Genomic DNA, 26,707 nt, shown 5'->3' on the forward strand with positions numbered 1-26,707 from the left:
ACAAAACTCTCCAGCCGTGTGTGAGCTTCACACCCTGATAGTTACATTATAAATTACAAGTCTGTACTGTGGAGACGTTGATGCCTCTCCAACACTCTGCAGAGCCATTCATCACACAGACAGGGCATCACCTGAATAACAACACACACAATAACTCTGCCTGAAAACAGGCGGAGAACATGCACAGATTCACAATGAATAGCTAAACCACCTGTGTCGGCACTGGAGGATGATATATTTCAGGATGATGGATACAGAATTATACATGTGGAGACTGACATGATGAATGAGCTTTTTCACCATTGTTTAACCAGGATAGTTTTCAGTCCTACACACTGATGATTATTTCGATTATAGTGATTAATTGAGTAATCATTTAATTTATAAAATATGACAAAATGGAGAAGGATTACAATTACAGTTTCCCAAAACCAAAGGTAACATCTCCATGTGTCTTGTTTTGTCTGAGCAACCTTCCAAAACCCAAAGATATTCAATTTATAATCATATAAAACAGAGAAGAGCAGTCATTGTTCACATTTCAGTAGCTGGAACCATTTATCATTTTGCTTCACAGATGGTTAATTAAAATCATGAAAGCTGATGTTGATTAACTGCCTAATTTTTCATAACTACACACATTCATACCTAGAAGCTGCCAATCTAAACACAATCTATACTTTTGGCCACCTATAATGGCTTCAGAAGGTATTCAGAACTTTGTGTTTTGGATTAACTTTTAATTCATATTTATATTAAGATTAAGATTTTTGTCCATCAATCGACACTAGATAACCCCAAATGACCCAAAAGCAAAAACATGTTTTTTAGAAATCTTTGCAAATTCATCAGAAATTGAAAGTTCTTAGTTACATTAGTATTCAGACTTTTTGCTGTGACACTCCAAGTTGTGGTGGTCAGGTACATCCTGTTGGCTTTAATTATCCTTCAGATGTGACCAGAACTTGACAGGAGTCTAACTGAATTGAACAGACATAATGTCCCACAATTCAGACTTCATGTAAGGACAAAAACCAGGCCAGAAGGAACCCCCACAATAAAATTTTGTGATGAGGCATAGATCAGGGCCAGGGTATAAAACCATTTCTGAAGCTTTGAGTGTTCCCAGGAGCACAGCAGCTTCAGTAATTGTGAAATGGGAGAAGTTTAGAACCACCAGAACTCTTCCAAGAGTTGGCCATACACACTGCATAACTGGGCAAAAACGGTCTTTGTCATTTATATGATGGAATTGTAAAAAAAAAAAAAAAAGATTTCTTTCGTGGGCCTGATCCGCTGCACTAGAGTCAAAATGAAATCTAAGTCTAGCTGAAACGAATGAATAGCAACAACATGTGGCAATGATGGCAGAGAGTTCAAAACCCAACTCAGCTACAGACTGAGTTGCACTCTGAACAATTTAAAACTCAAAAACTGAAATACTTCAGTTTTGGTCAGTACACAGCAAAATTGTGGAGCCTTGAGATAAACTTGTATAAAAGTTACAGTTAGCAGCACTAGCAACCTGAGGGTGCATCTCCAAAATATGCATTCAAATAAGCAGCTATACAAGTAGTCATATCTTTTCTTGTATTGGTTTACCCTTTTATGGACATAATGTGCAAAATATTTGAAAGGTTCAAACCTATGTGTGTTTCACCTATGTGGTGACCAAGAACCCAATGGACACTATAACTGCTGCTTGTCAGTGGCAGGGGGAGGGAGACTTGCTAGTATTGAGGGAAGAATGAATGCAGCCAAATACAGAGAGGTCCTTGAAGAAAACCTGCTTCCTACGACCTGAGGCTGGGGCAATGGTTCACCTTTCACCACGACAATGACCTGAAGCATACAGCCAAGACGAAGCTGTAGCGGCTTGAAGAATGGGATACACTTCCTAAATCCAGGGGTGTAAAGCTTGTAGAGACTAACCCAAGAAAAATCTAAGCTGTATTTGCTGGAAAGGGGCTTCTACAAAGTGTTGAATTAAGTCTCTGAATACATTTGTAATTGAGAGATTTCAGTTTTTGACATTTAATAAATTTCCAAAAATGAAACACATATTTTCAATTTGATCTTGGATTATTGAGTATAGGCCGGTGGGAAAAATTGCAATTTTACATTAATTCTACAACACAGTAATGTATGCAAAAAGTGAAGTGGACTGAATACTTCTTGAAGCCATTATATATTCTCTCTTCTTCTCTCACAGAACAGTCACCAGGAGTGAGTGTTTCCAGCTATCCCTAACCTCACTGTTTGGCCCCCAGTACCAACTCATTACCCAACTGAGACCTCACACAATACTGGCACCAGGCTTTCAGTTTCCATACGGTCAAATTGAACTTCCAGGACTCATGTTTATGTATTTTGAAATGGTTGCTGAGATGGATGTAACACAGTTTAAATTACCTCCACCTTTACAACCTGTTCACCCAAACACATTATGTCAGTGGTTTTCAAATCTTATGTAACTCAACACTAAATGAGAAGAAGGGAGGCCTTAGTGAGTGAATGTGAAACTTATGAAATTACACAATATAAATTTAGAAAACTTCAACATCAACTACGCCTTAGTGTGTTCAAATTTAGAAAGAAATATAGAACTTCTTAATTTAGCAATGCAACTTTGATTGCTTATACTCTCAATATGGGAATGGTTACATCATAGAGTTTCATGCACAGGCGGACAGCACCCACTTCTTTTAACCACATTTTGCTCGACCAGCTACAGTAAATTACACTTTATTTAACTCAACTGCTGCATGAACAAGCATTGGCCAATTCCAATGACACCAAATGTATCAGACTGTATTAAAAGGAAGTAAGAAATGTAGAATATTTCTATTTGAAGTGATGAAGGCATAAAAATGTGACATTTTTATTTTTCATTATTTCATTAACTGCACCCATCATTAAGTTTATTTGAAGCATTAGAGGCGTTAAATGCAGACCCACAATAGACTTGTGATTTTGTCATTCAGTGTGGAAACAAGAATAAGAGTCTACAGCCATGCTGGCCACAGTGATGCATTAAACTCATTGCAAAAGTTAGCATGCTAACATGCTCACAGTGATAATGCTAATAAGTTGATGTTTATCAGGTGTAATGTTTACTATGTTTAGGATCTTAAATAAGCATTTTAATATGCATTAATTAGCATGAAACAGAAAGGACATGTCATTAGTTTTGCAAGTATTTGGCTATAAACCAAAGTGTTCGACAAGATGATGATGGCACAATAGGCAAGGTGTCACCAAAGTAATCACAAATCATCCTCTGGGAGCCACCTGTGTAACAAATCTTGTACCAATCCATCAACTGGTACAATAATTTCGTATTTCATAGTACATATTTCCTAGAATAAGTCAGGGGATCGTAACAAGAATTTATCCTCTATGGATCCTGATTTCCACACGAAATGTCAAAGCAATCCATCCAATAGCTGTCGAGATATTTCAGTCTGGACCAAAGTGGTGGGCTGACCGACTGACGGACCGACCATGCCGTCCCTAGAGTCACGCCGCTAGCATGGCTGAAAATGTAAACAAACCTCAATAAATTTCAAACTTTTCATGAGTATGTCTTGCCGGTCAATCTGCCTTGATTGACAGGTCTCTCAGGGCATGACGTTCCGTGTTTAGCATTTAGTATGTTGCTGTTTACTCACCCCCACTCATCACCCTGCTACCCATCATTTGATTTTCTAGACTCATGGACTAATTTTGATGAGGTGACACCAGGTCTGAGGCTCTAAAACATCTTTTTTTACCAAACGGTTTAACAACTATTTACTACTGTATAGGAAGTGATAGTCTGGGTGCTTACCATCTCTCCTGGCATCCCTGGTCGTCCACGGTCCCCAGGTTCACCAGCTGGCCCCTGAGAAAGAAGATCAGGGACAATAGAAATTGTTCACTAATTCAGGTTTAATCAACACAGAATTTTCTAAATCAAAACTGTGTATGCAACCCATCTCTAACCTGTAGCCCAGGCCTGCCCATCTCTCCAGGTGGTCCTGTTGGACCCTCTTTACTCTGCAAGCTCACAAAAAACAAACCAGCCTCAGGTCAACAGGAATTAACAAAACAACTACATCCCAACAAAGAAAGGCCGTTAATCGTCACAGCATACTTACAGGCCAACCAGCACGAAGTAACTGATAGAAATTGGTTTGCTACAGGAAGAATGGAAACACACAGGATAAGTTACAGATCCAGGAACAAAAAACAGAAAATGAGAGTCTATATGGATGATAATAATGTATATGAGCACTTTTTTTTAGTTTTACTCAAAGTTACATTGAGCAGAGTGAGAAAACATTAACAGATATGCTTCTTTTAAACCCATCAACAAACAGGCTTTTTTATCCTCTCTACTCAAGCCCTCTTATCTCATCCTCCATATACACTGCTCTCTGTTACTAGTAACACAATACAAAACTGTCAGCTGATTTCGAAATGTAATGATGGAGTTACTGAGAGAAATTAGGAAAATAAATAAATGAAATAAAATTATAATAGCTGAGGGGATCCATAAATAACTTTAACTTTATATATTTATATAGCACCTTTTAAAAACATAGTTTACAAAGTGCTTTGACAAACGAATCAAAATCAGTGATAGTCAAAAGCAGGACAGAAATAAGGTAGAGAGGAAGACAGAAGGAGGACGAACAAACAAACAAATGAATGGATTTATTCATAAATGAATTCATTAATAATTAAATCCCTTCACATAGAGTCAGGAAGACTCTTAATACTATGAAATATTACATTATAGGACCCTAAATGGAATATAACTTCTGAGCAGAGTGTCTCAGTGCAAACTTTATTTGATCAAGATTAATAAATGTCATTAGGTCTTTAAGCCAGAGGGTTGCCAACAGGGGGTTTAATATAATTCTTCTTCTCTCCAATAATCCTATATGCTATAATATTCTTTAATGTAATGTTTAGTGTTTATGGTTGATCATTTGCTGGAACCCCAAAAATGGCCGTCCAAACGTTTGTCCTCAAACTTCTGCCTGTGGCTTTGGAGAGACATTCAAAAATAATTAACCAGTATGAGAGCGGGTTCAGAACATGTGAGTCAAGTCTGCTGGAGCCCATGACATCTATCCAAGTCTTGTCTAAATTAGGATCTATATTCTCGAGTTTGACTTTTGAATAGTGGATACGATGGATGACTTTAAATTGAATCAGGCTGGTGAAGTACAAGAGGTACAACTGTTTTTTTCTCTCCACAGCAGCATCCAAAGTTTCCTCTGGGAAAGTTTCCCCAATCATCATTTCCCAGTTTACTTTGGACTTAATCACAGGAGAATCTTTAAAAAGCACAATAATCTCAAAATTCTGGATGTAAGACCTTTGAGGGGGAGGGAGGTGTCTAAAATAGATTTGAGCCCTGACGTTGGAGGCATATTGGGAAATTTTGGATACTGGGATTGAGCAAAGTGACACAAAATATTAAAATAGGTTTGAATGATGGAGATTTTTTTTTTTTTGACAGGTCACTGAAATGTAAACACATAACTTATAATGAAACATGATCATCTTTCAAATTCCACAGTTCCTGGAGTTAGAGTAACTATCTTTGACCCTCATTCAGAATGAGTAAAAGTATGACAATGACCTCTGTAGCCTCTCCACATAAAGTTCAAAGAGCATACGGTGACAAATCGCCACCACAAACTACTAGCAGACTTTTATTTTCGTCATCTTTTTTCAATGACGGACAGTTCTTCATCACACTGACACACTGGACGACAAACAGCTGTGTCCACTGCAGAGACATTAAACAGATGATGACAGAGCATCAGATTGCAAGCACTATAACTGCGGGGTCAGAGGTTTTACAGATAGTCTTATAGCTCCGGAGAAAGATGGCTTAGCCTCAAAGAACATTTGAAGTCCAGTGTGTCTTTTAGGTAACTGACGATGAATTACACAGGCACTTAGGGGGAGAGAGAAGGAAGGAAAAGCCATCTTCATTTCAACTGGTTAAGACGTTTACAGGGACACTGGGGGATGTGATAGCTTCAAAGTTACAAAAGTGCAAAGCTGGTAACTTCTCTGTGTGAGGATAGGACTTTTAAGATGTTATGTGTGATCTCAGTGCCTACTTGTTGGTCAGTAAAGATGCCAAATGGGTACGGTGACTGTTTGGTAGACCATAATATCTCAGGTTGAATATTTTCATCTGTTAAATACACAAGATACTGAGTGGAATGTCATTAGTTCTGATAGTATTAAGTCCTAAATCAAAGTATCAATGAATTGAAGTAATGCAGAATCTCTCACTGCATAAAGTCGTTGAGATATTTCAGTCTGGACCAAAGAGGTGGACCCACCAACTGACCAACCGACAGACCAGCCAACCAAATGACCGACTGGCATCACAATGAGGGCCTAGAGAAATGCCGATGGTAACTACATAATGCTTGTATAAAAACTCTAATGCTTCTGAGATTATAAATCCATAAATTATCTTTCCATTTACTGTCTACAAGGAGCCACTTTTACAAATAATATTTGTGGCTGTACCAAGGGGCAACCTCCAGGGCTGAAAATTAAGCCAACACTGAAGTGCCAAAAACTGCAGTTCCACAAATGGCCACTTGGCTCCAAAAGTGAGTCAATCCCCATAGACTCCCATGTCACAATGTTTCAGCCTGGTACAAAAGTAGTTTTGGTCCCTAGAGCTAATATCCTCCTTCATGACAACTGTACAGGGGGTGAATTTTTATATATCTCACCTGTGTATATTTTATTAAGGCTTAGAGTTCTGCATAATTAAGGGCGTGCAGCTTTGAGTGACAGGTGGGTGAGCATATGCTGCCACGATCCGGCATGTACCAAAGTCTCGGCTCCACACACGCCCCCACCTCTTTGCCCATTTTTGGATTAGCAGGGAGTTAGGTGGAGTCAGACACTGCCAAGATGGTGACAGCAGAGCAGCTGGGTGATGTCACGGAGGCTACGTCCATCTTTATTTACAGTCTATGGGCTGTACATGTTCTGATATGATCTTTGTTGTTAAACTGTAAAATATCATGGAGGTTCAGCTGAAAGAGCCATCGGGTCTAGGACGGGAGCTTTGGTCCACAATTCATCTAACATGCCTGACTGACAGCATACAGATCATGCTGAGTGTAGTCTCACCCCTCAGGAGATCAGTTTCTTCAGAACTCAACCCTAACCCTTTAACTCTAATTAGGGTTGAGTTCAAAGGTGGATGACAGTTTTCTAAGCAGCTGGACCATAATGACTGTCTCTATACTGTAAATATACCTACTGTTCATTCAAACATTTTAAACTCAAATTATGAAAGACTCTACATTAAAGAGAGACATTCTGTTCAGAAGAAGGAAAACAACATTTTGTAAAAATCGCACTCAATATAAAGAATACTTTCTGGTTTCCATCTTACCTGGAAGGCAGCCCATTCCTCAGCAGTATTCCTCCACAGGTAGAAGGTTGGTAAACCTGGCGGTCCGGGAGGTCCTGACTCCCCCCTTTTTCCTGGACGACCTTCAGGGCCCGTTTTACCCTGTGAGAAATCAACAGTATGTGGTACGTTCATGCAAGACAAATCAATTTATATGGGATACTTATTATAATAGCACAGCATTGTTTTTAGCATTACATCATAGAAGTGATTTGTTGCAGCACTGGAGCTCCAACATAAATATTATACATATAGACATAATGGAGGAATGGGCAGGAGTTTATAGCTGTAGGTATTAAAATGTCTAAGGTGAAACTGAGCTTTAAAACAAGGTATGGCTCTGGATGGTTTCTCAGGGGTGCACAGGACAACAGTGTACTTAAATCCTGAGGAGAAAACTGGAAATATGTAGCACATCACTGTAGGCTTTAATGTCATAAACAAGGTTATTTTACCTTATCACCTTTAAACCCAGACAGGCCAGGCTCACCAGAACATCCCTGTGGAAACATAACAAACAACCCCTCGATAAAAAAAAAAAAAAAAAAAAAAAAAAAAAAAAAAAAAAAAAACAGTACAAAGAAAAGGTATCTTCCAAGACACAAGATAAAATAATGATAATAAAAAAAACACCAGTAATGGTCAAATTGTAAAATTGTTGCGTCTTCAACTAAATTTGCTTCTGAAATTTAAAACAAAAATCTTGTCACTACTGCTTACAGGCAAACACACAGTGGCCTGGGAGACCAGCAAAGCTCTGGATCCTTGTAAAAACTCACAGTTCGTGGCCTGTTGAAAAGCAAAAACCATTTATTTTATGGTTTTGGTCCCAAAACCTATGTTAATAAAACACTGTAAGATTTTATAGCTCGGAGTACTGGGATACTATATGTAAATGGTACAGAAATAATAAATCTCTCTACATCTTTACTGTGGCATTTGATGAGAGTCTGAAAACCCAGTTGCTGCTGGTTGGGTGATCAATCTCTGCAGCCTGTACGAACCAGGAGTTAATATAATTGACTTATGCTTGAACTACAAGGAGCAATACTAATACATGCAATAATAAGTACACACACAGGCATAACACATGACAAGTTGTATAGCAGATGAGGCATGTCATCCATTAAGTCCATTATTTTCTACAACAGGAAACCTCAGAGTGTACTACCACACTTGTACAACAGCCATTTAAAGCAAGGTAGGCTGTGTTCAAGTCATAATCCATTTAGCAAAGTTAGTTAGTAGTCAGTGACGTCTTTGAATGCAACAGTAAGCAGATGTATTGATGCTGTGGTTAAACTGTGTGCCATTTAAAAGAGCTTACACTGTGATTTAACAGATGTTAAACTGCTACCTGGGTCTCTCTTTGAGGCATCTTATTACCGTATATAATTTTAATATATATGCCAACCAGTCAGAAAAGAGTGTTTTCTGCAGCCATAGCATAGAAATATTCTTTTGTAAATTAGTACTTTTTACTCAAATAAACTGACTTTGTCAACACACGTGTAGAAGATGATGCTGAAGGCTTTACACTACAACAAGGTAAGCAAGATCTGAGATGTTGTACATGAGGAGAGAGAATGGGACGTCTTCCTTCATGTTCCCTACAGCCGGCTCCAATCACAGTAATCGTGCTGAGTGATCCTGTGCATTTTATGGCAGCGTGACTCCAGAAAACGGCCCAGACGTGACCAGATGTGCAGTCTGGTTCTGATTCTGTCTACCCTGCAGTTCCTGTGATGGCCCACCTCTTACACCAGGTAAACCGTCTGACTGCATCTTATAAAATGACTTTACTCATTGGCACCAATAAGATGACTTGGCAGCCGGAGGTTAAGTTTGTCACATTGAGTAATGCTACGACAAACTGCTGAGACTTGTTCACTATGCGGTTCTCTGGGGGCTGAGATTGCTGCATCAAAGACATGTGGATCAACATGTGTTTGAGCAGCGTAACCTCAGCTGATCAGATTCAGATGGCAGCTGATGGAGAACAGCTCTTGTAAGCTGGAAAGCATAAACAGATGTCACACTTTTTCATTCACAAGGTTTGAACTTTTTTCTTTTTTTTTTTAAAATCTCATCTTACAACAGACAGCTCTGATATAATACATCAGCTTTACTGTTAAAACAGTGGGGGATAAGTCTTGGCCTTGGCTGTCAATAGCCTCAAAACTGTAGAAACAATCATTTCTCATTGAACAGTTTACATCAGGCAGAGGAAACTCAAGAAGACTTGCTTTCTTGCACTTTTCACTTGGATGCATACAGTAGCATTAAAACAAGGGCATTAGACCAACAAGAGCATAGCACCATAAGACTACTCACTTCTTGTCCTGGAGGACCCATTCGGCCTGGTGGTCCTCTCTGGAGCCGGTACATTTTCCCATCTGAGCTCCGGACCAGGTCACCATCGATGGATACAATGGTCACAGTTCCGGGGTGCTCCCTGTCTGGTTGTCTACGGTTGTTCTTGGCTCTATGATCCGAGTCTGTGGTGTTCTGTGTGGCGTTGGGTCCCCACTCCTCAACTACTGCCTGTGCAGATGGGTCAGAGGTGATGACATGAGGTATAGGTGAGACAGTCCTGGCCTGATCATCTCTCTCCTCTCTTAGTTTGCTGGAATTTGTGGATGTTCTAGGATCTGAAGGGATCCTGGGAAGTGCAGGAAACCCCACTGAGGGCTTCTTCGGTGTGTTTCTGGTGTCTAGGTCAATTATGTCATCGGACGGTTTTCCAGGGAACAGCGATGAAGTCCTCCCACTTGAATTTGTCTTTTTCTCTATGGTAATATTCTCCTCCGAATGTTTAGAGGACATTTCAGGCTTTCCTTTGGCGCCATTTCTGGGGGGCTTCCACTGGGGGTTCACTTGTCCGCCATTTTGGAAGATTGGATCCAACAAGTCAGTGTCCTCATCCACCACAAAAACATCCCCACGAACTACTGAACCTTTCCGATTGGGTCCTGTAAGCACTGTCCCATCCCCTCGAGAACTCCCTCGGTGTAAGAACACATTCTGTTGAGACACAAAATAAGAATTTGAGCTCATTCAAGAAGATGTTACTACAGTAGTTTCATAGTTTGTAAGATGTTAAGATTTCAGTAGCTGGATGGGGAATTAATGTCTTATTGTGTGTTTTTGTTAGGGACTTGTGAGGGGAGTTTGTCTGAGGAAAAATAAGGTAGAAGAGTAAAACACAAATAGTTAAAAAGAGAGATGATCAAGATAGAAGAAAGAGTCTGAGATCCACAGTAAGTCAGGTAACTATTCAGACTAGTGAAATAAGTAGCATTACCATCCCATCCACACACAAACATCGACAAACAAGTAAATTTAATGTTGTATTGATAGACCTTCTATTTAAAAGACCTAAGCTTGTCTCCAAACAGCAAGCCCTAACCCTCAGAAAAACCACTCCTGCAGAACTTTCTTCCCTTCTTGAAAACTGTCATCAACTCTTCATTGACATCTGGCATCATTTCATCTGCCTTCAAGTCAATTAGCTTCTCAGCTCATCAAGATAGTTCCCCCTGACCCGTCTCATTTCTTTCCAAAACATTTGAACGTGCTGTCTCTAACCAATGGAGCTGGTAGCTCCATGCTTGTCCATGTTACAATGTGGTTGGGATCCTACTGTTGTTACACTGTAAACAATCATATAAAGCTGTCGCCTGTTAAACAGATTTTCACCAATCTTATTCCACTGCAGTGTCTAAAACTGTGTATCCATCTTAATCTGATACTTAGGTTAAAACATGGTGCAAGTTTAACATCAATCATGACATATCAAGAGTGGTTCAAGACAACACATCAATGCTTCTACTTTACTCCAATCACCTCCAACTGGGACAAGAAGCCCTCTACTTATTTACTTACCTGATTTTATACAATCTTGATATGACTTATTTAAAAATTTCTATTTACTTTTATCGTTTGTGAAGCATTTTGAATTGCCTTGTGTCTGAATGGTGCTATATACATTTTTTGCTTTATTTCACTATTCAACTTTGTCTTCAGCCTCACAGACTGTCTAGTAGCACACCCCTCCTGGCAGCAGCTGGGAGCACTCCCCTCCTGGCATCATATCAAAGGTTGATTCCCAAATATCAGCCCCTCATATTAATCTCTATTTTGGCACAGTGGACAGCTTTGGTCTCAGGCTCCTCCAGTGCAATACCTGTCTGTGACCCTTTTACTTCATCCACTGCTGGGCGGAAGATGCCTATAAAGCAGGACAACAGAGTTGTACACATTTCTGTCATAAGAAAAAAACGACTAATAATGAAACTACTCTATAATTGTAACTGTATATTATAACTGTAAATTAACATCAGCTTTCAAAATGTGAACTTATTATTGACTCTTATGAAGTCTCAACCACTGAAAAAGATTTTTGCAAACACACACAGCAGTTTGAAGTTATATGGTTCCCAGAGGTGAGAGGAAAACACTCCAAATTAACAACACGCAAAACACTACAACCAAGGCATTTTTCCCTTGCTTTTCATATTGCATTTTACAGACAGCCACACTACCCACCCCCAGCCACACAGCCACACGCACACACAGCAAAACACATCAAAATGTTGGACCTCAGGGAAAAGTGGCGCAGTGAGAGAGGCCTTTCAGGGGAGGGGACCAAAGGGCTGTAAATTTTGTTTGATGACCCCAATGGGCTGAAGTGGAAGTGAAGAGTCATATGAAGAGCAGGAGGACAGGAGGAGCAGAAGGAAGCAGTGTGCATGCTCAGAGAATGTAGTAGATCAGAGTTGTACCTTTTAGAATACATACGTTTAAACAGGTGACATATGGCTCTGCACTGGTCTTATCACTCCCCCCTTCTCTGTTCAAAAGCTAAAATTTGGCATCATGTCATCAAAGTACGATTCAGTGCCAAACAGTCACAGTAGTTAGTAATCATTAAGTCATTATAATGCCAGCTGTATGTAGGAATAGTTTGCTCATGTTAGTTCAGGCTTGTCCTTGTAACAACTGTAAAATACTTTGTATCTTTATGGTGGATCAAAAGCTAACCACCAGGTCTCGAGAGGGCCTATTATTTACCTGGATCCCCTGATCGCCACTGCTCTCTTGCACCTCCATGAGACATTTGTGGTTTTGAGAAAAATGTCGACACTGCTACTGAGTGGACCATCATGTGGTCAAAAACTTATCCAGTACTTGGGTTTATAACCAAATACCTTGAAAACTAATGACATTTCAGTCGCACTGTACTTTGTATTTAGTGCTAACTAGCAAATGTTAGCATGCTAACACAATAAAGTAATAAGGTAAAGATGGTAAACATTATACCTGCTAAATGGATGTTAGCGTTGTTATTGTGTGTAGATTGCTGACATTAGCATTTAGCTCAAAGCACTAATGTGCCTATATATAGCCTCTCAGAGCTACTAACATCGCTGTGGACTCATGATTGTGTCTTGTCTGGTTTTATTAGATTGTGTACAGAGGGTGGACACACAAAACAGCAGTGCGGCAAACAAAAAGATACTAAATGCATGGGGTCAAAGGGAGCATTATTTTTAATCTGCTCTCATAGGTGAAGTTCAAGGTTTAAGAACCCATTTCCTTTATTCTCTAATGTACAGCTGCTTAGTACAAGTCTTGTAGGACTAAACAAAAGTTGCCGCTGGAAAAGCACATAGAGCTGGATTTACGAGTGTATATAAAATATAAGAAGTGACATAATATCATACACATTTTATGAATTAGTGCAATTATCACAGAGGAGATCTCAGGTTTCCTATTTGGTTACTGGCATTTGTTAAGGCAAAAATCAATTGAGCATGGTCTGATTGTATTATCAGAAAGACTGATATGCCCAGACACAACCCAGAAATAACCAGTTGAACCTGGTTTTCATTCATCAAATCTGAAACATTAGAATAGTCTGTCTTAAATACTGTATCTGCAATGAAACCCAGCCATACATGGAGGGCTGGCTGGGTATGATGGGGGCCAGCGAGGGAATGAGATAGGCAAGAGACCAGACGAGGTGCGCCAGCTGAAAACAAAGGCCCTTTCTCTTCCTCTTATCCGAGGCCACAGTCAGGCAGCCAGCCCTGGTTGATAAGCTGACACTGGATCTCCTCTGGTCAACACCGTCCCCTCAGCTTATCTCCCCTCCAGTCTGTGACATATCCCTATGAACGCCAGCCCAGGCCACACTTAGCTGGAGAACCATGACACATTGGCCAGTCAGTCAGTCAAGAAAGACATACACCATGACATATACCAAAAAAAATCTCCATATGATATTATACTTTAAACAAATCTTGTGAACCTACAGCAGTACTGTTTCACTCCTGTTTTTGTAATGTTTGTTAAAACCTGCAGTGGCCAGCTGTTTTAGGAAATCATCAAGCATTTTACAAAATGAAAATATATATTCACACCATACTAATACTGAGTAGAGCTTCCCTTTGTTCTCAAAATAGCCTTAATTATTTGTGGCATGGTTTCTACAACATGTTAGAGACTTTCCTCTGAGATCCTGCTCCATGTTGACATGATTGAATCACATCATTTCTACAGATTATTCAGCTGCACATTCATGCTGTGAACCTTGTGTTCTACCACATACCAAAGTTACTACTGGATTCAGATGTGGTGACACTGATTTACAGTGAACTCATTGTCATGCATTAAACCAGTTTGAGACCACTTTTGCTTTGTGACATGGTGCATTATCCTGCTGGAAGTAGCCATTAGAAGATGGTAAACTGCGGCCCATACATGGCACATGGTCAGAAACAATACTCAGACTGTGGCATTCAAATGATGATCAAAGTGTGTCAAGAACACACAGCTACCGTAGCTTTTCTATCAGCTCCGAATAGTCTGGTCATCCTCCTCTGACTTTGCTCATCAACAAAGCGTTTCCTTCTGCAGCTCTGCTTCTCAGCGGATGTATTTGTTTTTCACACCATTCAGAATTAAACCTCTAAAGACTGTTGTGTGTGAAAATCCCAGCCCGTCCGACACCAACAATGATGCCACGGTCAAAGTAACTGAGATCACATTTCTTCCTTATTGTGATGTTTGATGTGAACATTAAATGAAGTTCCTGACCTGTATCTGTGTGGTTGTATGTATTGTACTGCTGCCACATGGCTGATTGGCTGATTTGATAAATGCATGAATAAGCGGGTGTACAGGTGTTTCTAATAAAGGGCTCAGTTCGCATACATTTGTGAGTTATTACATCTTCAGTATGTATTCAGAAAGTATAAAAACATGCACTAAGCACTAAAATATTGTCGGTTTTGTTTTTTTTGTTTTTTTTTAATAAATCTGGTGACAGTAACAAAACTATATAATAACCATGCCTCCAGTGGAGGAGTTGAGTTATGGTTCAACAGTGGATTTTTTCCACTGATTTCACCGCAGCACTAGAGCAATATGTTTTTTAACCTTTATTTATTAAAGAGAGTCACGCTCTCTTTTGTAGAAATGCCCTGATCAAACTCACACAGTCACATGCATTCACATCTGGAAGCTGCCCAGTCTGATCTGTTAGCCATTGAGCAGCTTCACTGAACAGCTGGGGGTTAAGGGCCTTACTCAAGGGCAGCTAGGTGGTGGTAATGAGTGATGGTGAGTGATGCTGTTTTTGGTCGGGTCACAAGTTTGCCTCAATAACCTCTAGCTCACCATTGCAGCTAGGAGGATGGTTGGTCAAATAGTATTCAGCTGACAGGTAGTTTTAAGTAAAAAGTCTTTCAGTATCATTACATGACATCATTACATTTGTCTAATGACAGATGTGAAAGTATATCAACTCAACAGCTGGATGCAGAATGGGAGGCAACTCAGCATCCAGCATTCAGACCATTGTCAAGTGTCAATATCTTTGTGACAGTGACACCAGGCATTACAGCAAAGAGCTCCATAGATCAAGTTTAAAATACAACAACCCCAAAGACAATCTGCAGAAGAGACGCTGCACAACATGAATCTGAGTAGTTATCTTGTCAAACAAAACTAATAATCTCAGCAAGTAACTCTTCGAGCCTTTATATCATGTGCCAAGGCAGTGTTTACATGCAAGCAAAGACACTGTGTCTGTTCTGTGTGTGTGTGTGTGTGTGTGTGTGTGTGTGTGTGTGTGTATGTGTGTGTGTGTGTGTGGTGTTTTCAAACAATAGTGTGCCTCCAACTTTGTGGCAACAGTTTCCCATTTCAACAATCTCCCCCCACACACAAAGTCAGGTCCATACGGAAATGGTTTTGACCATGACCCCCATCCAACACCTATGGGATGAACTGGAACACCAACTGTGAGCCAAGTCTTATTACCCAACATCAGTGTTGAACCTCACTAATTCTGTTGTGAGTTCCTGCATCCAGTTTGGAAAATCATATAGAAAGTCCCAGAAGAGTGGAGGCATGTTGAACATCCACATGTGAGTATAATGTTAGGGTGTCATGTACTTTTTGGGTCCAAATATTACTGATCATCTAGCATGAGATTGTGAGGGTTGAACAAACAAAGTAACTTCAGTTTGTGGTCTTTTGTCTGAATAGCGTATGAATTTCTGTTTAGGCTCCAAACTGTCACATCATGAAGGCAGTAAATATTGTAAACAGAAGCCACATGGTCTGACAGGTTACTTGGTCATTAGACAGTTATGGTGAAATGTCATCTGCAGCACTTTGTGTGCTGCAGGGAAGAATACTACCAGACCAAGCTGAGGTCGTAGGCTTTTTTCTAGAGCTCTGACCAAAAAGTTCAGAGAGAAAAACTGTAATACTAGCCTTAATTAAAAACAGACTTTATCCACCATAGATAATAAATTCCAGACAGTTCATCCCACACTGCAGCATGATGGGAAGTACTCATCATTTGGATTGAAATGATCAGTCAATTAACTGATTGGTCAACAAAATTAATTCATTGAAATTTTTATATTTGAATGAGCCTATCAAGTAAACATGCCAAACATTTCCTCAAATATGACGAACGCTGATCTGGGAAAACAAGCAATTTAAAGAATTTAAAGACTTCACCTTGGGCTCTTCTTGGGCTTTTCTATTTCTATTTTATTTTCAGTTTTCTGTTTTACAGTTTAAACTATTGATCCGATTCATGAATACTCATAATGATTAATAATCATTAGTTGCATTGAATTGGGTAAAACTGTCACATTGCACTAAATGTATCAAGACCATACCTGTACTTCTGGTCTTTTTTTTCAGTGTTTTTTTTTCTACCCTTTAGTCAGCCACTGGTCCAACTTGCATGGACTTGAAACGTTCTAATCAATCACACTTTCACATGGTCTTCTTTTATTATTCCCACAGTTCCAGTATGGTGCCTGGTGAGGCAGGTGAAAGTGATTTGGTATGGTGGTGTTCTGGCAGTATTTGGATAGTCTAGTGGCACTAAACACTTATATTTATTATAATATTACACAATATATTTCTAAATACCTACTTCAGCAGGATACTACTTATCACCTGCATATGATAATATACAGTACAATTATAGTTCCATTAAAACTAAGCTTTTATGAGTATCACCTGCTAATGCTGAGAGAACATTAAGATCATGACTCAACTTCTCTGCAACAAATATTTATGGGAAAACAATAAAAAATAAATTAGAATTAGGGAAGGTGTTGACACCTGGATTAGATTAATGTTCATCTTTAATCACTGTGTCCTCTCAGGAGTCTGTCTGTGTGTGTAGCTGACAAATCCTCTGTTATAAGCAATGAGAAATTCTTGAAGGCCTCACAGCCTGTTACAAGTGCTGCAGGCTAAAGCACAATCAACAACACACACGTGCACACACATGCACACACAGACACAGCGCACAGACAATGAACACTTGCTCCTACAAAGGGCTAATCAAATGGCAAGGTCCGTAAATCTCGCCAAGACACAGGTATGCAGATGTTCTCAGACTGGCTGAGTCTTGCAGGCAGCAGTAGGCAATTTAGCCTGGAAAAATGCATGATGGGAGTAGTCAGATAGTTCAGGAATAAAGACAGGAACACTGCACATGGCAAAGCTTGATCCCAGGTAAATTAACAATCAAAAGACTCATTATTTTTCCATGATTGTTAAAATACAACAAATAAAAAAGGACATGATAAATGTTATGGCCAGAAAAACAATCACAAGGAAAACAGCAACAGTAGTGTCCTACACCGTGATGAAACAAAGTGGGGTCAAAGTATTCAGTTGTGTGCATTTATGTGTGTGTGTGTGTGTGTGTGTGTGTGTGTGTGTGTGTGTGTGTGTGTGTCTACCTGTGAATTCCAACAAAGCCTGCACTGTCTGAAGTGATGTGGACAAGGCAGACTATAAAGCAAGGAACTATAAGCATGCATGTCTTTATGTGTGTGTGTGTTCATCAGCACTGTCATGTGCACACGAGTGAGCATGTGACTCTCTATTGTGACTCAGTGTTGTTGGGTAGCTAAGGAGGCTGAGCGTGGTATTAACACTGTCATGGTTGGGGATTGTATTCCCAGCAGGACCACCCATGTTAGAAAAGCCACTATTGGTTGGGATCAAAGCGCCCACCAAATCACCAGTGGTGGTCCTGGGATATATAGTATGATCATGAAGCGTGGGGGGGGGGGGCGCTTGACATTGTTCTGCAGCTTCTAGCTAGCTACTGCAGTAACAGCTTGTTCTGCCTCTGCAGGCTTCTCATTTTCACACCAGTTTCCACTGAAGCCAAAAAATCAATTGGCAAGCCTTGATCCAGAGGGTTGCATCTGTCTACTGTAAGGTGTCCACCAATCAGGGGATGTCAGCAGCACTGCAGCATGAAGTCAATGATTCAAAGAATTTTATATGATAAAGGTCTGAGGGCTGAATAATAAAGTCAGTGAAAGTGGTTGACAGCGCGCAAGATTCTTTGGTTCCTCCACAGTTTTTGATCCCACCCACCTGATGATGATGTTATATACTGGAATTACTGATAAAGTTAGCTATATCTCCCTAAATCAACCTGGTACCCAACTGGTAATAAATGACAAACCGGGCTACACCACAGCTAAATGTGCAGATATTATTCTAACAGTGTCTAAAAATTTGCAGTCACACAAATAACAACTGTTGCTAACTGCTGGTGAGTAGAGCTGCACAATTAATCAAAATATAATCAAAATCACAATATGGCCAAGTGCAATATCCAAATTGGAGGAGCTGCAATTTTTTTGATCATGGTAAAATGCGTCACAGCATTGTTAGCACCATTAGCACCATAAGCAAGTTGGTGCTACAGAGATGCCCCAAATCATATTCTCCAGATGTAAGGGAACATGTTTGTTTGGTACAAGACCCAACAAAAGATCCTCCAAAACAGTTTCATCTCAAGCTTTGTGAAATGAAATAGTTTGATCAGTGTAAGAAGAAGAATTTTTGCAAAGACTTTAAACTCACCTGATCTGCAGAGTCATGCCTCTAGAGAAACATAACACACATTTGAATTCCAGCAAAATAACACTTCAAAGTGATCTAATGGATTAACACCAATAATTTTGACACCCCTGGCCATGACGTCACCTACAGGACATTGTTCAGGTTGATTCTACACTGAAAACAACAGCAGGTGCAACCTGCTTTAAGCCAAATCAAAGTCAAATCTTCAAGAGACAAAATGTGTGTTAAGACAATCACACAGATATTGTCCATGCTGAAAGAAAATTAACATCCACGCCCAGTAAAATGAACAAAAGCACCACCACACTGTGTGTACTGACATGGCCTGCAGAGTATTACACACAAGGTGCAGTGCAGTGCAGAACAATTTTAAAGAGAAGGGAAAATCAGAGTGTGTATGGAGTTACAACAGCCAATACCTTTACATTCTGTCGCCTTTGACCTTTCACATGCAATCCATCTAAATCCAACAGAAGACATCCCAGGAGCAAGTACCATCCACCATGGTAGAGCATGACTGCAGGAGACACTCCGTCTGTCCACAATTCAGCTCTGCTCACATTGTACCCACAAGCAGACCTCTGCACAGGAGGCTGATCCAGCTCCCAGCAGACACACCCACACACCTACCGGGTACACACACACACACCCTTCCACTTTTACAAGGCATACATCTTGTGCAAACAATACACCTAATCTGGTAGGAGATATAGCCCTGCCCATTAGCCCTGAGGGTAGCCTCTGTGAACAGTGAGAAAGAGGGAACTAACAGAGAAATTAAAACTGAAAGAGACAACTGTAAAGTCAAATCTGGGACAATTTAAACTTCAAAACAACCCAAAGTCTTTTAGATAATAAATATTATTTCATCCACAAAAAAGTCTGAGCATGAATCCAATGTTCTAAACACATTAAATCCTCAGCATCCAATTTGTCAGCACTTAGCTAACCAAACTAGATTGAGGGTGAGAGTGAACATCTGATCACACCAAGCTATTGGCACAACGCTAACTGCAACATCATGGGCAACTAAAATCTGCTCTGGTGAGTAACTGCTCATTCCAACTGAGGGGGAGCAGAACAAATGAAAACAGGGACAGGGATGATGTGAGGGAATCCCCACTGCTTTCACACATGGACAGATTTTGGTTGAGGGGAGCCTGCACACCAGAAGAAAAACAAAAATCTCTGGTGGGGAATTAGAGGAGAGGAAAGCCACAGTGAAATAAACCAAACTCAGCGAAATAACCGCAGTTGAGAGAACATTTGAGGGGAAAATATTCACCGCTGGCTTGATTTACACCATTGGGCCAACATAGAGGAGACCTCCTCTGCATGAAAAGTCAAGATCAATGGGGCAGCTCTGTGTCACAGGAAGTGTTTCTTCATGTCTATTAGGAACAAAAGGAGAGGTGGTCTAGCATAAACAGCAATATAAATGAATGAGAGCAGAGGGAGGTTGAGTAAGGGTGAACAGAACTGCTTTAAAACTGCAGGGCAGATGTGCAGAGGGAAATCAGTGTTCCCTTTTTTTAATTGTAAACAACTTCCCAGCACATTGACGTCCTCCCCGCCACATAATCTCTTCCAGAGTGCTCTGCCGTGTGCACTGGAAATGTACTAACTTTAAGAGTCAGGGCCTGGAGCGTAAGGATTTCAGTCCTTGTGGAGCGGTATAGCACTGGGAAGACAGAGAGGAGAGCAGCTGCATGTTGCTGATGCAGCAGTCTTGCGACAACTTTCCATCACCTAGCATTTAACCACGTCTGATTTATCTGCACAGCATAGATACCTCATACTAAATGATAGTTTGGGAGAGGAAAATTATTAGTTTGAGCATGCTGGGACTTCTCACATTGAGAATTGGTCCTGCGGTGATTAGTGACAAAAGAAAGAAACAACCAGACAAGAATTCCTCCTTTCCATAGTTTCCATCCATTCTTTCCAAATCTTCGATTTCATCCTCCTTCTCTTTCATCCGAGCATCACCTCTTTCAACAACCCACTTCCTCTTGTACGCCATGATTTGAGGGCCTACTGGCTTGTCTGTAATTACTTTATTTTATATTGGAAGCAGTGATAAACCTTGCCAGGCAGATGAGAAGTTACTGCTCATCTATGGTAATGCTAATAAAAGGAAAGCTCAACAGTGTGCAGAACCGTCCTGTTTTTAAAAAAACAAAGGCTCTTTCACTTTTTTACAGCAAACACAAAGCATGCTTCCTCGTCCTTCATTCATACTCTTGTAAACCCTTTATTTGCTCTTTGATGCGTAATGCAACTCAGAAAACCCCAGAAAAGACCATCCCAAGAATCCATCCCAACACATGGATTTTAGGGGATTGTTTTAATATTAGACTTTTCTCATTACACTGTCCTAGGAAATGAGAGCTCTGTATTCTGCTGACTCCTTTCTTTTGCTGCTCTGACATGTTTGCGTTGCAGTGTGTCATCTTCTTGCGATGCCAACAGTTTGGTTGAGCAACTCCCAGCGTGAACAGACCTCAGAGTGTTTCTTGAGATAATTATTTGATTGGTTTTGACCTTTTAAAAATAGTTTACTTAACTATTTTACAGAGCTGTAACACAATGTGTGGATTTACAATAGTTTACAAGTCATGTAAACTATATATTATTCATGCACTTTATATACTTTTACAAAGTGAGGGAGATCCATAGGAAAAGATGTTCTTTATTGACTTTTCTCTGCCTTTCTTGGTCATAAAGGATGACATCCACTAATCACAGAGCTCTGCAGACACAGGAGGAGAAAAATCCACCTATTCCTTCACCAGATGCATCATCTTATAGCCAACCCCGGCAGGACGTCCATTTTGCACAGTCAAAATATTCTACTCAAGCTTTTCTGGCCAGCCTCAGCAGATATTAAGTCTTCAGTCTGTAATTTGAGGAGGTCCGTCAGGACATCTACCTGCTTCCATCAGTCTTTGTTGCTAGGAAACCTGGCAAATTTGTCTGTTAAGCAACCTCGTCTTTCTACAGGGCACCATTTAGAGGAGAACAAGAGAAGAATTAAAAGAGCAGTATTGAGTTCCATAAAGGACTGTGATGTTGTTTTTGGCAAACAATGTAATCGCTCTGACAGTTAAGGAATGATATCAACTTCTCATCCACACACCAGTGTACAGTTTGCACTGACTGAGCTCTACTGACAAGCGGATGATCAGTCATGACATTCGTAATGATAGCTTTGTAGGAGCAGCACATCTTTCACTCATAATCTGGGCGAGAGGTGAACGCAGGGTAACCTGCCCGTCTAACTCTCTATACAACCCAGCTGGATGACTCTGACCTGGACCTGACCTTTGACCTCAGCTTTGGCCAGCTGCTGCCTCTGGCCAAGTACGCAGCATGGCCAGAAAGTGAGAGTAAAGCAGTGAGAGAAGAGCGTGAGTTCAAATGAACCTAATGTGTTTGCATGATGTGTAAGTAAGCCAACTATTAATGCATGTTCAAGGTAATGATCTGGAGCGTCGTCTGTTTGGTAAAGATTTTAGATCCAATGGGTCATTTATTAATCAACAATACTCAACCATTTCAACGATTAATCTTTGCTCAGACATAACAATTCCACCTATGTTATTGTCATTTCATAAGAAACTGTTGCCAGACTTAAAATACTTCCTGAACCGTGGTGGATTGACAGAGTCGTGGAAAAGTATAGAAATAATGGATCGTTTTCTTCCGCCTCTTTGTTTTTGTCTCAGCTTGCCAGTTAAAAGCTATTGTTTGGCAAGTTTTATGAAAGAGGGCTCTCCAGTGACGCGAGTGGAAACTCTTGGTTGTGATAGGAGATGGAACAGACAGTATTAAGACCACAGGCGTGTGTGTGCGTCTTTTTCTCTCTGTGACAGATGGAGCTTTAGGGAACAAGTGAATAAAACCATTTATAAAACTGAGAGCCCTCTGATGGACTGGATTCAGTCTTGTGGCGACATTTGATGTAGAAAAACAAACAGCTCTGTCATGCTCAGTCTTTCCCTCTCTTTTTGACACACATATATTCTACATACACAAAGAAACTCCACATTTCTGATCAAGAACAAACAATTCTGATCACTGTCGAGCATTTAAGTGGAACTGCAATTTATCTGTAAAATGATTTTTCGAATTATTTTATAAATCGTTTATTCTATAAAATAATAACTGGCCATCAAGAGTTGCCAGCAAGCAAACTGATTACTTACATGTTTTGTTTCACCAAATGTCATAGATCTTAAGTGATTCAATTTACAATGATATGAATAAACAAAAAGCAGCAAATCTTCACATCATGAGGAAAAGTAAAAAGATACACATAAATACTACAATTTACAAAAGAAAGTAATTCTGACTAATATAGAACGTGTTGAACATGAGGGTTCAAAACCATCAACATCCTCAGCTCTGGCTTTGTAATCACATATGTAGCTAAGGTCCCTGACCTCCAGGAGTGTTTAACATCTCCGTGCACATTGAAGGAACTGTAGATTAACTGGTCAAGTGCCACGTCTCCAAAGAGAGCACCTGTCAAGGGAGCTGTTGGCCCCAGACAGGACATGCATCAAAGTCAGGAAACCCCAACAACGAGGCCCCACAGTTAGAAATGTTACGCCTCAAAGACGACAGCAGCAGACCTTAGCGGAAGAGAAATAGATGTTGTTAATGAAGTACTGTGTGTGAATTTAATGAGAAACAGGCCGTGTCCAAAATCACTCCTTAATTCATCCATTCATTCACTATTTCCTATATGATAAACTAGAGCTGCACTTTGCAACTTGCCTGTTTGATCAGTCCATTAGTCGTTTAGTCCATAGAATGTAACAAGGTGACGTCTTCATTTAGATGAGAAGACTGACACCACTGTGTTTTTAAGGTGAATGTATGCATGTAGCTGGAGACAGGAGAAAGTTAGCTTAGGTTAGCATAAAGCCTGAAAACGAGGGTAAGCAGCTGGTTTTGTCCAAATGTAACAAAATCCTCCGACCAACACCTCTAAAGCTCATTGAAGACATGTTATATCTCGTTCTACAGAACAAAAACAGCGGGTTATGTACCAGACTACTTCTTGGCCAGGACCAGTTGCAAGGCAACAAGCATGGACTCTTAGAAGTTACTGGAAATACTCAGTTATGTAACTCCCCATGTACAGGTGAAATGTTGATTTTACATTTTGGTTTTGTATGAATATTGTGATTCTTCATTCAAAATAATTTGTTTTAACTCAGGTGGACCACATTCAAAAGGGGATGGTGTTAAATGCAGGACCAGCACACAGGTTGATTGATAAATGATTGATTCTTGGACACAGCAGAGGAGCACAGAGCCAGAGATACAGGGACACAGAGACGTGTTAACATAAAGCGACAGACAGACACAGAGACAGACAGACTGCCAGAGGAGACAGATTCAGACACAACAAAAAAATCTGAAAAACAGAAACAGATGAAGGGAGAATGACAGATAATGAGAAAGAGATGCAGCCAGCTGAGGAAGATTTCACCAACTATTAAGACAAATCTGCTGCAGCTTGTTCCTGCAAACAACACTCAACACAAAACAGCAGGAGAGGTCTCGTCTACATCATCACGAAAGCATCCCAATGCCATCCTGATGGAGAACCTCTGTGCCTGGTGGGGCTGGCATGGCACGGCACGGTCTGCTATGTTTTATATTCAGGACTGTAGTCACTACTCTGGCTGCACACTACTGTATGCTGTAAAGAAAACCAGACCCTTGCTGATTATTTCAGACATTTTTCTATGGACACGAAAATGTAAATTCAAACCAGCTTCGCTTTTCCTTCATGTCCGAGCATATGGTTTTGCCGGTGTTTACATTTTAAACGTGCTGATTCCAGAAACACGGTTTAGTGCCAGTGTAAACAATTGTATGTATATGAGGAACTATGTTTTGTTTGGTCTGAGGTATTAAACTACAGTGTGTGTGTAGTCATAACAAAATGGATGTCTAAATGTACAAGCTAGCTCATTGCGAATTTATATGCACTAATCAGTTTAAAATATTCATCATCAGCAACAAGCAATACGTTTTAAATGTCAAATGAAATGTTGTCACGACTTCCTTAATTTTTGAGATATTTACTTTTGACACAGGCTATTCGGGTAAGATAATAAATATTGAGAGTGGAAACCAATGGACTCAGTTATGGAGAGAAAGACAATTTGATTTGACAGAACAAGCAGGAAGGTGACAATAATACAACTTGACTGAGCTGAGCAGACACTGTTAAACACATATACATGACTTGTATACTCACGCTGTACTGATCAACTGATCGTTAACAACATGGGCACTCATACAGGATGTAAACACTGAACACTTGCTTGGTTTTATCCATGGATAATTCCAATAAACTTTTAAATTCTTCTATTCTTCTGTTAAAACAAGATGGCTGTGTCCTCAAAACAGAATTCAAAGAAGACAAAAGCAGCATCATGTTGTGTGATTTTACTTTGAACACAAAGTAAAAAGAACAATATTAACAATATGTCTGTCTTTGGAGCTTAGACCAGTTGTTTTTCTATTACAGCACAGTCAGCTACAACATGAAAATTATGACTCCAATAATACTAAAACCCGTTTGTTACAGTTTATAATGGATCTTTTAACACCAACCATGTGACAAATTATAATGTGGAGCTGCTCAAATTAAGACAGGAAAATTAAATTTTCCATCACCCACCCGCTGATTGGTGATCACTTTGGTGAATAATCAGGCATCACAGTCTCCCTGGGGCCTGATTGTAAAATTAGACAGGGTGTCCACTTGAGGGTTGAAATCTAAATCCATCCAGTGTCAGCCCAGCTTTAGTTGGACTAAATGGCACCCACTGATGAATCAAGAGATCCCCACTGAAGATCCAATGTTTGCCATGAAGTAGTTTTCAGAAGAACCCATTTTATTTTATCTTTAATGGCAGAAACAAACAGAATTAAGTGACTGTTGATGTGTAGGTTCACCATATATTGTGACTGGCTTTCCTATCATGCTCCTCATGAGGGATTCGGAGCCAGCAGCCCTACCCGGCTCCTCACTTGTGGTATCCTTCTGCTCTAAGGCTGATTGTTTTAATTTTACACTGATTTAAGGTTGTAACTAATGATTATTTTCATTATTGATTAACTTGATGTTTATCTTCTAGATTAGTGGATGAGTCATTTTGTCAATAAGATAACAATGCCCTTCATAATTTCCCACACCCCAAGGTGACGCCTTCAGATGTCTTTTGTCCAACCAACAACAGTCCATACCCAAAGACAATTCATTTACTATCATGTATGACGAAGAAAAGCATAACATCTTTCCATTTAAGAAGCAGCAAATGTTTGTTATTTTTGCTTTGTTTCTTAATGATTACTTTCCAGTCAGTCAACTTTGATTAATCCTGTAATTGTTGCAGCTCTATGCTGATTATCACAGAAAAATACTTAGACCACCTTTTTAACCAATTTTTACCCTGATTTCTTGTCTCACATGCCTCCAAAAGTTAAAGGAAGCAACTATGGAAATAAAAAAAAGATACTGATGATCACCATAGATTACAGGTTTTCTGACACAGAGATTACACAGTGGTCCTGTTTCTATTTAAGGAACATGAAAAGAAAAGATAAGCAGATATACAGTGAACCAAAAAGTAAGTTGTTAGTTTTTTTTTTTATTGTTTCCTTATTTTTCCTCTATTTTTTAATTTATTCAAAACAAAAACACCAACATATTTCCAGATGTTTTTGGTAAAAATCAAAAGACCCCTACCTATAATTAATCAAAGCAGGTTTTCAGCTTCACTACGCACATGAACCCTT

General features: G+C 39.8%; 1 protein-coding gene across 1 annotated transcript in view; it reads right to left on the reverse strand.

The window, feature by feature from the left end:
• The window catches only part of LOC111650151 (uncharacterized), a 69,544-nt gene that overhangs the window by 37,469 nt on the left and 5,368 nt on the right, over positions 1-26,707 (reverse strand). The window contains exons 5-10 of the mRNA XM_087172242.1: positions 9,785-10,474; positions 7,906-7,950; positions 7,433-7,552; positions 4,140-4,178; positions 3,985-4,038; positions 3,830-3,883 (exon numbers count right to left, since the gene is read on the reverse strand). Coding sequence (XP_087028368.1) covers positions 3,830-3,883; positions 3,985-4,038; positions 4,140-4,178; positions 7,433-7,552; positions 7,906-7,950; positions 9,785-10,474 — 1,002 coding nt within the window. The remainder of the gene's footprint in view (positions 1-3,829; positions 3,884-3,984; positions 4,039-4,139; positions 4,179-7,432; positions 7,553-7,905; positions 7,951-9,784; positions 10,475-26,707) is intronic.

This window comes from Seriola lalandi, unplaced genomic scaffold, assembly GCF_002814215.2.
Source record: "Seriola lalandi dorsalis isolate HSWRI2012SDOR001 ecotype SW California unplaced genomic scaffold, Sedor1 jcf7180002052129, whole genome shotgun sequence".
Lineage (NCBI taxonomy): Eukaryota > Metazoa > Chordata > Actinopteri > Carangiformes > Carangidae > Seriola > Seriola lalandi.